This window comes from Macrobrachium rosenbergii, chromosome 39, assembly GCF_040412425.1.
Source record: "Macrobrachium rosenbergii isolate ZJJX-2024 chromosome 39, ASM4041242v1, whole genome shotgun sequence".
NCBI lineage: Eukaryota > Metazoa > Arthropoda > Malacostraca > Decapoda > Palaemonidae > Macrobrachium > Macrobrachium rosenbergii.
Window position 1 is genome coordinate 5,430,602 of NC_089779.1, and position 19,097 is coordinate 5,449,698.

The following is a 19,097-nucleotide window of genomic DNA, read 5'->3' on the forward strand; positions in this document are numbered from 1 at the left end:
TCCATTTAAAATATTGAGAAGACTCACATGAACTTGTAATGATTTGATTAAAGAATTATGATTATTTTATTTCCACCAAAAATAATGAAGGAAAATTTGCGCAGTGACGACCTAGCCCAGTATGACAGAAGCAATGAGGCATTGCTTTTATCCTAGTGAGCAGGGTCGGCACAATCAAGATCTAATCAGTGAATGCAAATGAAATTACCATCACCCTGAATGTGCTTTGATAACCCTGATAGCACTTGTCTCGCAATTAGTCAGTCATTTTGCTTGAAACTCTGACCTCACACACGTAGAATTTGTCAAATTGTCTTTATGCTTCCAAACCTAAGTTTCACTAAAGAGAGGGCAAATAAAATCAAATAATAAAATACTTAAAAGCATAACATGAAAAAGATATTGTTAACGATTTTCCCACCTGATATAAATATGTATATATACATGTATGTTTATATATATATGTATATGTATAAAATATATATATATATATATATATATATATATATATATATACATATATATGTATGTGTGAATATATACTGTGTATATATTATATATATATATATATAATATATATATAATATATAGTATATACATATATATATAGGTATATATATAATATATATATATACACATACATCTATGCATAAATATCTTGTTCCAAGGTCATTTGTGCTGCCATTTACTTATCAAAACACCTACGTGTGTCTCGTAATGCTAATCATTTTCATTGTTTGAAAACTTGAATAATCGAATTAAAGATCAAAGCAGAAGGTGGCCTTGGATTTATTTTTATATTCTTTTATGTTCCGTTGCAACTCGCAACCGATTTGCAATCGGATTTTTCATTCTTTTGTATACTTCTTCAGCAAGGCATGACATTTCCATTTCAAAATCTTAAGATATAAAATATTGGCTACAGAAATATAGGTGTGGAGTTGTCGATTAGAATTTTTTTTTTCTCCATTAGTCGTTATGGATTTTCTTTTAAGAATAAAAAAGAATTGTGGGCAAACGACGATCCCTTTTAGTGATTCTTTTGTGATTGAACTCGAAGCATTTTATGTTCAGAGTTTCAGGGCATAGAGGGAAGGGGGAGTTTTTGTTTCTCAAGAAAAAGAATTGACGATGGTGGAAAAATCCTTGTTTTTTCCGTCTCCTCATGATCAGTTGTTTTTTTCAAATAAATGATCAAACACACTATTTGTTTATCATCAACTCTCGTTAGTTTATTTTTTTGTAACATACTAATAGCGAAGATTATGCGATGTCTTGTCGGTTTAATCGTCTTCATATTAACTCACTACTTTTTAAAGCTCCTCTTTCACAGCACTCAAAAGAATTATATATATATATATATATATATATATATATATATATATATATATATATATATATATATATATATATATATATATATATATATAGACAGTATATTCACACACATATATATAGGCCTATATAAAGACAAAATCCATGAAGGAAAGAGAAACAACAGAATGCTGCAAGGCCTTTCGACGTTAGTCCTTTATATGGCAGACAGAGTAAAGGACTAACGTCGAAAGGCCTTGCAGCACTCCGTTGTGTCTGTTTCCTTCATGGATTTTGATATATATATATATATATATATATATATATATATATATATATACACACACACATATATATATATATATATATATATATATATATATATATATAAAATAAATATATTATATATATATATATATTCATATATATCAGTTTGGTCACATAGACCGTGACTGTTTTATATTCACGGATAATAAACCACAAGCATCATTTAATATCCAGTTCAGAAGACCTCGGGAATAGCTTACATTTACGGCAACTTTTAAATAAGGCTTGAAAGCCACTGAACATCATTGTTTTTAAACCAGGCTTAGATCCAGTGGGGAGACAACAGTATTCGACTGGTATTTCGTAATTGCATCTTTAGCTTAGTATAGGTAGAGCATTTTGTGCTTTCTACCTTCTACAACGAGTCATCCCGTGTTTTGTAAATATACCAAACACATGCGGCGGTTTCTTGACAAGTGGTTCAGTCGCAAACGAGTTAACTCTCATTTTCCAACAGCTGTTACCCTGATTGATGAGATATTAAGCGTAACATGGGATTTGTTACCAAGTAACAGTTACATATATCGGATGCAAATTGCTGTAACGCAAAAATAGCATACACGAATACCAGGGATTCTGTGACCGGGATGCATTTGACTGAGACAGTTTTCCAGGATGGAAATATCCCAGAACCCTTACGAACACCTCATTCAACTAACTCCAGGTTGATTAATTATCAACTGTGAGTTGCTTACATGAGCATTAGCATGTTTTCCAACAATAAAGACTCAATCTTAGAGAATTAAGATAATTCTAAGAGGCAGCACTACTTCAGGATTCACCAGTTATTACTGGATATGTCAGTTATTTGTTTAAGAATATTTTACCCTTTATCACAATAGCAGTAAATAAAAATTATTGCATAAAAAATTCAAATGAATCAAAATTATACACAAAAATACATACAAGATGAAAATAAATGAAATGTGAAATTCACTCAACTGTGAATAACTTTTATTAATACATCAAAGAAGATTACATGTACAATTAAGCAAGAAACAAAATAAACTAAAAACAGCACATTCATACATTGTGAGGCAGGATACGTGGGCGTGACTGTACCACAGAACAACTGAACACAGCTCTGATATGTCTCTTCAACATGAACACAAATATAAAATACAGAACTCCAGAAGTTTAACTTAGGCTCAGGAACTTCTTTGTACAATGCAGTATTACAGAAATTTATCTTACATTGAGGGTATTCTCTTTACTTTGAAAGTTTAACTTACATTCGTGGATTTCTTTTCAAATGGAAGAGTTTCAATTGCGTCTATGGATTTCTTCTTATAGGATCTAGACAAGATTTAATGATTCTCTACATGAATCTCGGAATCAACACTTAGCACAAAAGTCGATCGTTAACATTTAAAAGCAGCAGTAGAATACTACTGTATCAAAGCAGGCAACCCTATAAATCATATTTGCACTAATAGCCTTTCATCTTGAAATTCATCAGTATTCTTATATCAACTTGATTGCCTAACGTCATTAGATACAGCAGCAGTTGAACATAAATCACTTAAAATCTAGTGAAGGTGTTACGATAAAAAGTTAGTCCATATTATTTGATTGTTTGATATGTTACACCATCAACTACAATCTTTCAGATACAAAAATCACCGCCTACAGTTCCAACAGAATGTAAATTACGCAACATCCATCAAAATTCGAACTCGTTCGAATTCGTTTACAGTGAAAACCCAACCCGTAACAACCGCATTGGTTGATTACAACGAGACGTTTTCGACGGAACGCAGCTGCTACCAGAACGGCTCACAGCGTCCACCCCTTGGGAACACCGCTACGTCATGCACAAGACTTTCAGCATACATATCCGCCAGTCACTTCCACGGACGAACCAACCATGTAGCTGCTCCTTTCTGACAGCAAGAATGCGGCCACCTCTCCTATTTCTGTCCACATTAAAGACGAACGTGAAGTTAGATGACAACATTTGATGACAGAGCAACTTATACTTTCAGGGTGGGAATAGGAGGAATTAAAAGTCACAACAGTTTTCATAAACTTTGTGTTCAGCAATATACTGTGCGTTACATAGAGATTACTCTCGTTGAAAACAGAAGCTGAGCATATTTCCTCAAGCCATCAATCGTATTTTCACAGAACAACAGGACAACTGCGAATTTTATTTTTGCAGCAGCAGCAGTACTGATAGTACTACGACACAAGGTGCTTGTGGCATCCTGTTCACTTAAAAGCTGAAGTTGTCTTTCAACTTGAGAATCTGGAACTTCGGCGGGACTTCAGCCGCACCGGTAGTAAGCAAGCTTTGGATGCTTTGAAGCAGAGGAAGGAAAAGTTACGCCTTTGGATGTAAAAGGTTCCGAGATGAGAGTATGTGCATATAATTGAAAATGAAGAAAGATAATAGCAGACTATTTTCTTCAAAAACGAAAAATACTGACGTATATCAATGATACAATTTTACTATTTCTGTATCATAAGTTTCAGCGTATAACTGTTATTAAGATATTTGTCTGAATAGAACAGTAAAACCAAATATTAAAATAAATCCTGCCGTCGCAAAACACAAATGCAAAACGCTAATCGGTTCCCAACCTTCGTCAATAAAAAAAGTTCCCATAAAGACTGAAAGTCCAAGTATTAGGGCGTTGGCCCCGAAACACGTTTTCTGACATCTTTTAACGTTTTGCCATAAAACTTTTCATCAGGTGCCAATCTTGAGGAAAAATTGCAGGCGTGCTCGTACTGCATTCTCTTGCGACGCCCTCGTAACAACAATGCACATCTTCCATTTTGCCACCAATATTTTTACAAGATTCGTGAACGTCCGTTTGTAAAATTCCTTTGACTGATGCAGCAACCGGACGCAAATGAAAAACTACGAATGGCATTCACAGTTCTAGTCAAGATTTCTAGAAAAGCACCGTTTCTGTTATTTATTTATTTTTCTATTTTTTGAGAAGTCGAGGGAACGGGGAACTAGAGTAACTCTCTAAATATCGGCTTTTGATAAGTTATACACAAAAAAGATTCGGCACCGAACTACACCGCTGACGATCTCTTGAGAGAGGGAATGTTATAGAAAATGAGGATACGAAAACAGCAAAGGAACTTATACTTACCCTCTGGCGTGCCAATGCGGCCAATGGCCGAGTGCTCTTTCAATGACTGCCGGATGGCTTCTGGATCCCCAGTAACCATGCCAGTCTGGATTGGACCAGGGATAATGGTGTTCACGCGGATTCCATCACTAAAAGAGAATGAAACTTTATTACCTCGCATGAAGCTTTGAGGCTTAGCCCAAATGAGGACTCTTCTTATAGTCTAAATTTTCGTGCATGCCAAGTAGTCGCGAATTTACGATCATATGAGAGTTGAAAGGCTCCGAACGTCTTATATACTAATCGTCTTGACTCATAAATTTCTTCTAAAACTTTTTCCCTTTTACTTATCAATTCGACTCGTGAAAAAAGTATGACTAAATTCTTTCAATTCTGGTATACATCAGAACACTTGTTACAATGTCAGTACGAAGAAGGATCTCTCTTTCCTCGAACAACATTAATAGTGATATAATTTATGCAAAATTTAAAAAAAAAATACCAGACAAAGTGAAAGAAGCCTTACTGAATCAGCTCCTTCGAGATAGCTTTGGTGAAAGCGATGACTCCTCCTTTACTGCCGCTGTAGCTGGAGTTATATTCCACCCCGAAGACACCGGCGATGCTGGCGATGGTCACAAAACTCCCGCTCTTTAATCCGTGCTTCTCCATGGCGTTGGCTACGGCTTTACATATCAGATAAGTTCCCTAAGGAGGGCAGATGAAATGAGAATGAAGGTACCATTTGACAGTGCTCAAGAGGATGTGAGACTCTAGGGAACCTGAAAAGGAGGGCTGTCCTCAGAGGCGGTTGATGAAGTTGAATGGCTTGCCTTGAACAAGAGTCTGCAAGAGAGGAGGCTGATGAAGTTGAATGGCTTGCCTTGAACAAGAGGCTGCAAGAGAGGAGGTTGATGAAGTTGAATGGCTTGCCTTGAACAAGAGGCTGCAAGAGAGGAGGCTGATGAAGTTGAATGGCTTGCCTTGAACAAGAGGCTGCAAGAGAGGAGGTTGATGAAGTTGAATGGCTTGCCTTGAACAAGAGGCTGCAAGAGAGGAGGTTGATGAAGTTGAATGGCTTGCCTTGAACAAGAGGCTGCAAGAGAGGAGGTTGATGAAGTTGAATGGCTTGCCTTGAACAAGAGGCTGCAAGAGAGGAGGTTGATGAAGTTGAATGGCTTGCCTTGAACAAGAGGCTGCAAGAGAGGAGGTTGATGAAGTTGAATGGCTTGCCTTGAACAAGAGGCTGCAAGAGAGGAGGTTGATGAAGTTGAATGGCTTGCCTTGAACAAAGAGGCTGCAAGAGAGGAGGTTGATGAAGTTGAATGGCTTGCCTTGAACAAGAGGCTGCAAGGGAGGATGCTTGGCTTCGAGTCACTGAAGCCTTTACTGTACTTCCTTTGGTTACCAGAGGATAAGTAATGAGGCTGATGAATTAGTCATGTGCTATTCAACTTCTATACAGGTTTAAACTGAGTAATGCTGATTGGACCACTGCAAGCAAGTAAAAAATAGTTATTGAAGTTATAGGACTTACTAGAAGTCATGGGACATAGGTTACGAACTTAATCTGAAATAAAATTACCAAAGTATATTTTGGGCTTCAGCCTTTGATATTTCCTTAGCTACAGTATCAGAATCAAGCTTGCGGAAGTATTTTACACCTGAAAAATACTAACCAAAAGGATTATTAAGAGCAGTATATAAGTTTAGAGGACATAACTGATAGTGAAAGACAGTCAACCAAGATATGTCTTGAACTAAAAAGTCAGTCACAAATATCATACTGGACAAACCAGAAGCATAAAACCTATTTGTATAGACTTACAGTCGTATGAAAAGAGACCATCTTATTTCGTTAAGGTAAATTTCACATACGCCAGACGATCAATTCATGTTTTTTTTCTACTCGTAGATGCATGGAACGGAAATAGAGGTGAGAAATAATGGCCAGTGGGAGTTTGCCGAACGTTTTTCTTATCTACGAGACCACCTTTTCTTTTTCCCACCCTTCAACGGCCTCACGTTACCCTCTTAATCAGCCGGGTGACTGGCTCACTTCAGCAAGACCATAACCTGGGGCCGACAAACAATTAATGCCCAAACGTACCACAATTTGCTGATCAAAGCTGTCAACTTTATTACTTGCAGTCTACAGTTATGATGATATATTTGTGGAAATTAGAGCCCACCCCCCTCTACAGCATAAACTAAAATTTATATGGACAAAAACAAAAGTAATTCAGAACAGGTATTTATTTAAGTTTCTCTCTGAGTATTTAATATTTTGTGTGGCCTCCATCTGCCTGTACCACAGCCTGCATTCTTGAGGGGTATGATTTCAGCAAATCGCAAAAAAGCTGAGACTCAAACTCCATTTCCCTGAGCACTTCGGTCACCTCTCTTCGCAGGTCGTCAAGGCTTGGTATACCATCATAGTTCACTGTGCGTGCTTCAACACAATTCTTTAAGGTACTACCAGTGCTTTCATACACATTAAGGTCAGGGGAGCTACCTGGAAATTCACTTCATGAGAAGAAATCGATACCACTGTTTCGAAGCAGCTCCTGTGTCTGAAGAACCTTGAAACATGGTGCCTTATCATGCAAAAATGTGACTTCTTCAACAGATAACACATTTTCAGGATCTTTGAGGAAAGGAAATACTCCACCAGTAAGCACAGTTTCTCTGAAGTATTCGCCATTCCATGACTGTCCTTTTTCTTTGATGATCCACATTAACCGTTTGGCTGTGAAACAGAGAAAAATTCCCAAACATTCAGGAAATTTCACAACTTGGCGATAGTGCACGTCATTGCTGATATCATCCAACTTTGCAGCCCAAATGATGTAATTTTTTAATTTGGCTTCTTGACTGTGTAAATGAAAAATTCATCTGATGCGGCGGCATGAAGAAAGTTATCTTCATCCCAATCTTTAAGAAATGAACAACAAAACCGTGCATGGTCTTCTCTCTGTCGCTGAGTGATGTTGGGCTTGCTGATAACGTGAAATGGCTTCATACCAGATTTTTTCAACTCACGATATACAGCACTGTAACTTCTCTTCTTTCCCCTTTTTGCTTCTAGTTCAAGTGCCAATTTATATAAAGACTTTCTTGGTGTACCCACTGCCGCAGCTATGATGTCTTTTGACTCCTGAGAAAGGACTTCAGGCCTTCTAAGATTCTCACTCTTTTCGTGATGACAGTTATATGGATTTTTGTTCCAGTTTCTTTTAACAAAGGATTCATCTCTTTTAATGTATTTAGCTATCCAGGAACGTGAAATGAACGATGCACCAGCATCCCAGGCCTCTCTGAAGGTCATAGCCTGGATTCGGTCAATCCATCTGATTTCCTCCGAGTTGTTAGCCATGGCTGTATCTAACTCCGTCTCTCAGTCTGAAAATACAAGGAAAAATAGCTTAATAGAAACTTAAAATAATGTACTTGGAGATAGGCTATGGCAGAAAACTTCATAACTTTCCATTTGTTCTGTGGAGGGGGGCCCTCTAATTTCGAAACACCCAGTATTTATATATATACACACACACACACACACAACCTGACCAACCCAGCACTGCCCAGGAAAACTCTGAATGACAACCGATAAATCTCTATCTCTCTCTCTCTCTCTCCTGTAAAGATAGTTGCTTCAATTACATTGCTCAGCATTTTTGACATTTTATATTTCACCCCTTCTCACCCCCCCTTCCTATTGGGGCTGAACTTGGATTTAAAGGGCATCGGGAGTATCACCATTCATCTTAGCGACCTTGAAAACTGAGAATTAGACACTAATATATGTCGTTTTCGGTTATTTTTATGTTGCCCCCCTTCCCACCCCACCCCTTTCATGCCAGCGATGTCTTACCCCCAACAGTATTTGTTTCCAGATACTAAGTTATATGTATCCAAAATGAGGTATGATAAATTTATTAAGTTTGTTTAGTTTCTGGGATGCCCTTCCCACCCCAACCCTTTTGGTGCCAGTGATGTCTTACCCCCACAGTGTTCTTTTCTAGACAGTAAGTCATATGTATACCAAGTTTGGTTGAAATTGCTTAGTGCATTTTAGAGTGGAACATACACACACACACATCCATTTATATATATATATATATATATATATATATATATATATATATATATATATATACATAGCTAAAAGCATAAATGTAGACATTTCCATTATTCCGGTAATTTTTTTGTTTGGGATCTCACACTCCTACCCTGCCCCCTATCCAGTGAATCAGGTTGTTATAATTTTTTACCTTGGCTTCATGATTTCTTTATCAAACTATATTGCCAGTCTCCTCTCTACCACAAAAAAAAATGTTCTTACCTTCAAATTCACATCAATACAGTTCATAAAGGCTTCCTCCTTGAGGGACTTCAGGAAGCCGATGCCCCTCACCCCGGCTGAGTTGACAAGTAGTGTTGGAGGAGACTTGTATTTTGCAACAATAGCAGAAATTGTTGCATCTACTGAATCTGCTTTCGAGACATCAGTCATCAAGGCCAAGTGTTTGCTTGGATCTGTAAGGAATGTAATAGATATCAATATAAAAGCAATGCAAATAATTTCTGTAACATTTTCCTTTGTGTAACCCAACTGGGACCAATGATTATAAAAAAATGACAAATTATAAGATTCAGATATATTAATTACCAATGAATGACCCTACAACAGCTGTACAAGCCTAGAAAGCACTCAGTAGTCAGATGCTTACCTCTAAACAGATTGACAGTCTCCCTTGCAGTCGATTCCTTAATGTCACAAACAACTACAGTGGCCCCTTCCCTCTCCAGAATTTGGCATGTTGCCCTGCCTATGCCACTACCACCTCCTGTATAATGTAATGGTAGGACAGATAGAAAGGACAACCTGAGAATATAAAAATAAGTTACTGGTCAAGTTTGAGCTAACTAATGATAGTATTCACCAAACTTGTTGTGAAAACATGGCCTTCTTTATGTTGTTTTATGTACATTTGAGACTGAAATTGCACTAGAATTGAAGCTTTCACTCATCGAATAGCAAACTTGCTTTATTTATTGAACATTTTGCCAGTATATTACACTTCCAGTCATAATTGTCTTCTTTGGTCACTGGGATATGAGGCACTGCTTTACAAGGAACATCTGTATTCTGAAATTAATTGTTATGTATTTTTTTGTTCCAAGATGGAGCACTTTTATACAAATATACTGAAACACTATAAAACTTACAGCTCACAAAACTTCTTAGACGTCCATCATTTTCTTTTATGCTACTGACTAAACATCTTCCTCCAATACATTTTTTCTTCGATCTTCTGACTTGTGTGGCCCTTAAATTTTACACAGCAACAAATCTGCACCCTCTATAATGAAAACTAAGTATCACTAGAGTGGTTTTGTAGCGCCAACATGGCAGGAGTACGATCAAAATGTGTTTTCTCCTGCAGTGAGTAATGTGGGAGGGAAAACCATACGGTCGAGAGAAACACAAATTCTCTTGCACATCTTTTATGCAGATATCTCAGTGACAGTTATTGTCACCTTTCATGTATTATCATTTTGTATACTGTTATGCCAGCTTTCCAGTGATGTGAGTATCATTGTCAATCAAATGTCTTCTTATCAAATTGTAAATTTATGTCTGTGAAGAAACACAGATGTTTAAATTTAATCCCTTCCTTGATCTGTCAAGTGGTCAGGACTACTTTGCGGCTCACCCGAGCTATTGACCTGTGTGAAAATTTTGTAAATAAAATAGTAAACTGTAGACCGTATCTTACTCATACCTCACTCACATTGGTGACCACTGGCGAAATGCCTGGCCAAGCCACCAGCAAAAACCTCGCAGCCGTTTCCATATGCCTACTGCCCTTCTCGCCCCACCACCCAGAGGCATGGTTCTTCAGAGCGGAAAATATTCTCTGCACAAAGAAAATCACCTCAGCAACATGGAAAGCAGACACCGTCCTCGAATTCCTGCCAGATGACATCTTCGAGCAGATAGCAGGATGGCTTGAGGAACTAGAATCCCCCATCACCTACGACATAATGAAGGACCAGCTGAAGTCATCCTTCAGCATGCTGCCTGTCCAGCAAGCCAAGAGGTTCCTCAACCATGTGGAGGCCCCGATAGGAGACGAGAGGCCGTCACAACTTTGGTGGCTCATCACGCTGGCCGCCAAGGGCAGCCAACCCAAGTGAACCTTGGACCTCATGAGGGAGGTACTCCCCATAAAATTACCCTGCCAGACAGTAGCAGCCATGCTCAAAGCCTCCACCATGCCCTTAGAAGAGTCCCTGGTAATGGTCGATGAGATTCATACGGCCCACAAACCAGCAGACCCTTCATAGCCAGTAGCAGCAGTAGTGGCACCACGTCAGACCGAGCAGAATTTAGACACATAATCAGACAGTGATCCAGAGGAGTCAGCCGCCCCCATATACAAAAGATGCTTCCCTAGACAAGACTACAAAGGTAAGCCTAAACAGAAGAAATAAGAACCTCCAGAGGGCATATGCATTTTCCACTGGAGGGTCAGGAACAAGGCTAGAAAATACGACGGGCTGCCTAGTCTCAAAAAAACACAGTACGTTTGCAGACACAACCCATTCATACTAGCATCAGCAGTGAGCAGATAGGCTGTCTTGTAAGAGAAATTGCGCCTGCTCACCACTGTCTTTCTTCCAAGTATGAAAGAAAAGGACAAACATGCTTCTTCCTAAAAGATGAAAGATCAGACATGGAGTTCTTAGTGGACACTGGAGCATGTAGATCATTCATCCCAGCCAGCCCGAACAAAAGACTCAACCCCACTCCCCCCACCAACCTCCACATATCAACGGCCAGCGGAGCACAACTGACAGTGTATGGAATGCGGGAGATGAAAATTGCTTTCAATGGGAAAGAATACAACTGGTCATTCATCACAGCAGATGTGACGATGGCGTTGTTAGGAGCAGATTTCCTAACAGCACACAACCTACTAGTCGACATAGCAGCGAAACAGCTGATCCCAAGAACAACGCAGAAATCATCTCCCCAGAAGCCAAGCAGACTTACAACAACGAAAGCATCAATGAGTCAATGAAAGGAAAAAATATGCCCATTGCACCTGATGTCCCACCAAAAGAGATGAGAGAAGTAACACAAGAATGCGAAGACATATTCAAAGACGACCTGAAGCACAACCTAACAAAACCAGCAAAACACACCATTCAGCACCACATAGAGACCGAAGGACCCCTGATCCACTCGTGCTTCAGACAGCTGGCCCCAGAGAAGCTCACCTACGCGAAGAAGGTATTCAAAGATAAAAGAAGCGGGAATATGCCTGAAAGCCCCCAGCCCATGGGTGTCACCCCTACATATGGTATGGAAGTCAGACTGAAATGCACCGATCATTAAAAACTTCACTCACTGCCAGATGCCAGGGCGGGAGTTGGAGAAAAGAACTCCCATGGGTTCTTCTAGGACGCAGAACAACACCACACGCAGCATTCAGTGCATCTCCATCAGAAGTCCTGTACGGCCAAGCATTGATGTTGCCAGCAGACGTCTTCCAGGAAAGAACAAACCCAACACCACCATCCGACACATGAAAAGTGATAGAAAAAAAATAATCCTGCCCAGACAACCTACCAAGCAAACAGAAAGGTGTGCATCCCTGAAGATTTACAGAACTTAAAACACGCGCTCATCTGGGTAGATGCACACAACTGATGCCGGTAGTTAAGCACTATTACCCCGTATACTTGAAATTAAATACACAAAACAGCCAAAACAGTGCTTTTAATTACTACTAAATACAAGCACAACAAAACATAATATCCTTCTTCTACATAGTACACATTTCCACTTTACGTAAATTTAAAGAGAATACATAAAACTATACCACAACTTGCGGAAAAGTACAATCTCTCTTGTTGAAGTTTTGACACACTCCCCAGTAAGAAAAACTAGTGCCTACATTATTTACAATAGTCTTTCTAAGAAAGTAGAAATCAAGGAACGAACCGACTGAAAAAACGGCCATATGATAACCCACTTGATGCTAACTAGTCTCTTCCAAACACCTGGAAAGTGTGCGAAAGCAATGGCGTGAGTACACCTCTGAGTGAGACAACTTGTATTTAAGAGGCTGGAAGGCCTCAGTAGAACCCAAGGTTTGTAAAGAAAGTTATATGGTCGTCACATCGCAAAAGGTAAATAAATGTGGCATTCAAGATGATGCAAACGCCCTGAATACAGCATTAACACAAATAATCCAATCACCTGTGCAAAATATGATAACAGTGGACATTGGAGCCGTAAATGATTCAGTGTGAAGCGTGCATTCTCAGTTTGTGGAGCAGATCTGAGCAACGTCCCAGTTACCCCAGTTGTCTCCTGAGTAATATTTTCACTGTATGCCGGACTCATCCAGCCTTGCATTGACAGATATCTTCATACCAGACGACAGGTACCGCATCGTTGTGATCATTTGGACTAGAAACAAAATAATACTCGTTTTAAGAAAAGCAAGTCCGAGTGCTACAAAGCTTCTAGTTCCTTGTTGGTCGAGTCGGCAGAGTTGTCGGCTAGCACTCTGCTAGGCCCGAGTCCGCGTCTCCGGCCAGCCAATGAAGAATTAGAGAAATTTATTTCTGGTGACAGAAATTCATTTGTCAGTATAATGTGGTTCGGATTCCACAATAAGCTGTAGGTCGCGTTGCTAGGTAACCAGTTGGTTCTTAGCCACGTAAAATAAATCTAATCCTTCGGGCCAGCCCTAGGAGAGCTGTTAATCAGCTCAGTGGTCTGGTTAAACTAAGGTATACTTAACTTATTTACAAAGCTTCTGCTCCTTAATACGTCAGACTCATCCCCATTTTGTCTGCATTCTTTTGTTATGTTTTCTCATACACCTGCCAGACAGACAGCCTCATCCCACGTTAATCGTGAATCAGCAACTTTAGCCAACTCAGCACCTTTCCTTCCGTATTGCTCCAACTGCGGAATTCCCCTCCATTCTCTTTGTACCCAAATTTCAGCAGTATCTATTTCCAGCAATTGAATGACATATTACACTTTTTGATTCGAAGTCTGAATGTTAAAGAAAGTGGTACAAAAGATTGATGAATTAGCTCATTGCTTAAAGGCAGAGAAAGTCGTTCCGCGAGGAACAAAGCGTCGGTTTATGTCAGAAGTGAGTGTTTGACGAATATGGCAGTTCATGCAAATAATAATAATAATAATAATTTTTGAAAAAACTGGACAGTTAGCAAATCCTCAATATGTGTCGCTCATCGGAGTAGCGGCACAAGCATTCTATAGAAAGCTTATCTAAGAGTATTAGAAGAAACAAAAAAATAGGGAAAAAAAGCACGTTAAAAGAAGAAGAAGAAGAAGAAGAAGAAGAAAGAGGGGGAGTGGCAGGCATTCTCCAGTTTGTTGGAAAAAGAATCTCTTATCTCACCAAGGTGTCTAACCCACAAAGCTGGCCGTATGCAATAAGAAATTTTGTTCAGAGAGGTAAAAAGCAGATAAAATTTCATGAATTAAGAGAACTTTAGAAAATTTATTTCTTAACGCCAGATTCTACAGATAGCCAGTGGTCTGTAATGAATAATCATTGTTTACCACAAATCATTCTTAGTTTGTATGTAAATTGGCCTCGTTATCTGCATTGCTTGATAACCACTTTATAATGAAGGGTTTACGAAGGCATTAAGAGACAGCCTTGAAAACCTGCTGATAAGAATGTAGTGGGCGATTAGGGTATCTCTGACACATCACACACACATCAAAGTATTTTAAATAAGCCACTACAATATCAGGTACTGAGAGCATTGCAAATATGCAATAATGAAAATATCTGTCTCTAGATTATGTAAAGTATAGGAACACACGCACATATATATATATATATATATATATATATATATATATATATATATATATATATATATATTATGTACACACATACATGCATAATACATAGTTAGAATGAGTTTATACGCGCAAGTATCCTGCTTAAGAATTCATCGGATTAAAATCACGTACGAGGACTATTCCTGAAATAAAACTAAATGCATCTCTACTGCGGACAAGATCAGGTGCGCATGAAAACCAGGTGATAAAAACGAAACCTGACTGTTAATCAGAAGAGAGAGAGAGAGAGAGAGAGAGAGAGAGAGAGAGATTATTATCGGACATACGAGTTGTCTCAGACATTTTTATGAAAATCCCAAAATATAGGGTTGAACGTTTTCTGAATGCCATAAAATAACGTAGTTTTTGACGAAACGCGGCGGATGGAATCATCATTGACATTACGAGGAAAGAAAATTGCTGGGAAAAGCAGCTATTCAATCTCGTCTCCTAAGAAAGAATGAATCACGCTGGATAGCTCTCCAAACATAATTATAGCACTTCATCATTTCACACTGTTACTTCGGACAGGGATGTTTTGTTTTAGTTTCGCTGTTTGTAGACCTGTCCGGTTGTTTGTATGTTTGGAACACCACGTGAAATCTAACGAGCGAACTTTGATGAAGCTTTGTGAAAACCTTCATAAAATGACCTTCTCGAAACAACTTTGGTAGAAGTTCATAGAAGCCTAAAGGTAATATTTCAAGGCCACATATTTCTAGAAGATAAGTCTTCCAAGACAGATATAGTTGCGGTGATCATTTTCCTGTGAATATATTCGGCAGAAATTCCATAATAACTGAGTAAACCAAGTTTGACCTTTTGTGGTCAAATTCTTCATTATGTTAGAGTGGTTGAACAGCAAGAGAGCTAGAAAACGAATGAAGTACAGGGGTCTTAAGATGAAGCTGGAAGAAAATCCCACAGTTGCACTTAGAAGTGATAGTTAGAGAGGGTGGACAGCAAGGTGGAAGAAAGGACGTAGTAGGAACGGACGTCAAGTTAAAGGTTAAAAAAGGGTACAGCTAAAGGCCGAGGGACGATGCAAACACCTTTAGTAACGCCTACAGTGCACCGCGTGAGGTCCACCGATGGTCCTACCCCCGTCCCCCAGCCGGGTCAATTAGGAGGGGCTGTCCGCGGAAAGTGTTATTACCCCGGGTTGCAGCAGTCAACTTTCAGATACCCAGTTTATTGCTTAGGTCAACAGCGTTACAGTTCGGTTATTAATGGAATATGACTAGACCTTTCACAGTTATGGGAAAACGGAATTTCAATAATCCTGCTCTTGAGATTGGTGGCAGGACCTCTTGATCACAAGGGCCATTTATACGTACATATATGCATGATGCAGACATGCAAATATATATATATATATATATATATATATATATATATATATATATATATATACATATACATACTTACTGTATATACACATATACAGTATATATATATATATATATATATATATATATATATATATATATATATATATATATATATACACTGTACATACACATATATATACAGTATATATATATATATATATATATATATATATATACACATATATATACAGTATATATATATATATATATATATATATATATATATATATATATATATATATATATATATATATATATATATATATACACATATATATGTTTGTATGTGTGTGTGTGTGTAATTGTAATAACCACAATAGCCTTTTAACTTCACGATTTCTTCACATTTTTAGATACATCTGTCCCTACGGGAGTCTTAGATCCATACGCAAGACTATGAAGTAATTCTGATGTGCGTAGCAGGATTCGAACCGGCATCCAAAGGATCAGAACGAGGTCACGTGGCCGACCTTACCTTCTCGTCTTCAGGTCGGCAACGTGGCCACGAAGAATTCAAGAAGTAAAGAGGACATTTTTGTCATTACAATTGAATGTGCATCTGGTAAAACGTGACCAGTAGATTCTATAGAAATTATAGAATGTGGCTGTCTTATTGTTTTCTCCCGAACCACCCCCTTTCAAGGGGCAACTAACTGCTTCATGATATTGAAATAGATCTTCTGGAGATATGCAACAGAAGTAACTATACAAATGGAGAGGTCCTAAAATATTAGAAATCTAAAAGTAATGAGGCAATTTTCAATAATATATATATATATGTGTGTGTGTGTGTGATTTCATTAACATAAAGCAACAAGCATACGCGTATAGTCATTTAAATATGCAGTTAAGGTACTTTGTAACCACCATTTCCTTCGCTTCGAAATATCTTAATGAACGCTGCCAAAGGACTATAGCCAGATATGAACGTCGCTACAATACACCGCCGTATTTCTCAGCTCAAAAGATCAACCCCAAATACCCTCGTTGGCCCATGCACTATCACTAGCACCATAAGCAATCGCCACCAAAACTTACCTGTAACTAAGGCAATTTTGTCCTGAAGTAATTGAGCAGACATCTTTGCACGACGCTCAGTGATGCCTGGTGTATGAGAATGCTTGGAATGGACGCTCCCTCTGGATACGGTCAGGTATGCGACGTCTGTATGGAACGCTCCTTAGAGGTGAGGTTCCCTGCAGAGTGATCAAGAGTGACTGAGCACTCAAGGTCTTGGGCAAGCACCTGGGACGCATATATTAGCGCACTGATATGAAAATGTATAAACGTTGCCAGACATTGCCATAGTACCCTGTCGTCACTGAATTAGCATTGGTGAAACCTGCTAGAGATAAACGTATTTAATGCTTAATTATATAGATTCAGCCGAAGTCATATCATAATGTACGCCCCCCCCCCATAAAGAGAGAGAGAGAGAGAAACTACGATTGTTTATCGTGGTAAAGTTGCTTATTTACCACATAATTGCACATCATATGTTTTCTTTTCACATACGGGAAACAGAATTTACAGCTACACTGTTTCCATCTTCTTTCCATGCATTTTTATGTATATGAAAATAGTTGGACTCATTTCAGCCATTATCTTCACTATAATGTTTTGAAACTGTATATACCCTTTGACAGACGCCTTTGTTTTTCTCCACTTTTCCGCCTTGCAGTACAACACGACCCTTCTCCGTCACCTCAGCGAAATGCTAACTGAAAGGAATGATTTTATATATAACTCAATATTATCGTTTGTTGTGACGAAGTAATTAGATTGATTTCAGATCTTTTCAGTTCTTTTGAAATTCAACACCTCGACAAAATAATTACCATCAGTTTTGGATTCAGCTACAAAATATACTTTCCCACGAAGGAGTTGGGTACATACACTTATTCATAGGTTATAACATTCCTGAAATATAAACTTTTCTGTTTCCGAAAAGAGAGCCGGACTGTGTTTTCAGTCCCTGAAACCAGGAGCAAGCAGTTCACCACTATGCCGTTATAATAACAGCTCTCCTAGGGCTGGCCCGAAGGATTAGACTTATTGTACGTGGCTAAGAACCAATTGGTTACTTAGCAACGGGATCTACAGCTTGTTGTGGAATCCGAACCACATTTTAGCGAGAAATGAATTTCTATCACCAGAAATAAATTCCTCTAACTCTTCATCGGCCGACCGGGGGAATTGAACTCCGGCCCATCGAGTGACAGTCTGAAGCTCTACCGACTCAGCCAACGAAGGGCTTGATATTGGAGCAAGTGCATTCTCTGCAAGGAAGTATATTTTGCAGTTGAACCCAAAACTGACGGTAATTATTTTGGAGAGAGAGAGAGAGAGAGAGAGAGAGTGAGAGTATGTATATGAATGCTCTTAGAAGCAGGAAACAAGGCTAGAGTTAAGCCGAAGTCTGAGTATTCAAATTCAGAACAAGCTGTTTTACCATCAAAGACTGGTAGTTCCAGTTGGCTCGAAGTTCGTCCAATTATTTAGATATTTTTGTTTAAATGAGAATTTTACGAACTTCGTATGACTTCTAATGTTAGATCGTTGGGGGTTGGAGATATTTACCCCTATAAGATAACATACCCCCTATGGGAATCTATTCGCACTTTTAAAAGTCTCAGATTGGATCCAACAGAAATCCCCGATTTACACTTGGGGCACGGATACTTACACACCACTACGGAGTACATCGTAGCGCAAAGCTGATCCTTAAATTTAGAAATAGAGCCAGACGTTAGGAGGTTGGCAGGAACAAGTTTAACATTCGAGGCAACGAAATGCCTTTGAATAAATACTGCTGGTAAATTTTGTTCTCGGATGGATATCATGACAGTGTGGAGACTTTACGTAAAATGTAGTTTAGGTACTTTTAAGAGCTGATATCAAAAGCAAGAGAACTTTATCCAGTGGGGAGAACACAATCTTTAGCTTGGTATATAGGTAGAGCATTTTGTGCTTTCTGCCATGTACATATATATATATATATATATATATATATATATATATATATATATATATATATATATATATATATATATATATATATAT

The 19,097-nt window shown here is 38.5% G+C and overlaps 1 protein-coding gene across 1 annotated transcript; it reads right to left on the reverse strand.

The window, feature by feature from the left end:
- Nucleotides 1–2,580: 2,580 nt before the first annotated feature.
- Nucleotides 2,581–17,267, reverse strand: LOC136825665 ((3R)-3-hydroxyacyl-CoA dehydrogenase-like). Its single transcript, XM_067082351.1, has 6 exons — nt 17,073–17,267; nt 9,464–9,580; nt 9,076–9,269; nt 5,257–5,438; nt 4,752–4,879; nt 2,581–3,557 (listed from the first exon to the last, which is right to left on the reverse strand). The coding sequence occupies exons 1-6, from the start codon at nt 17,113–17,115 to the stop codon at nt 3,466–3,468; spliced, it is 756 nt and encodes a 251-aa protein (XP_066938452.1). The 5' UTR covers nt 17,116–17,267; the 3' UTR covers nt 2,581–3,465.
- Nucleotides 17,268–19,097: the final 1,830 nt, after the last annotated feature.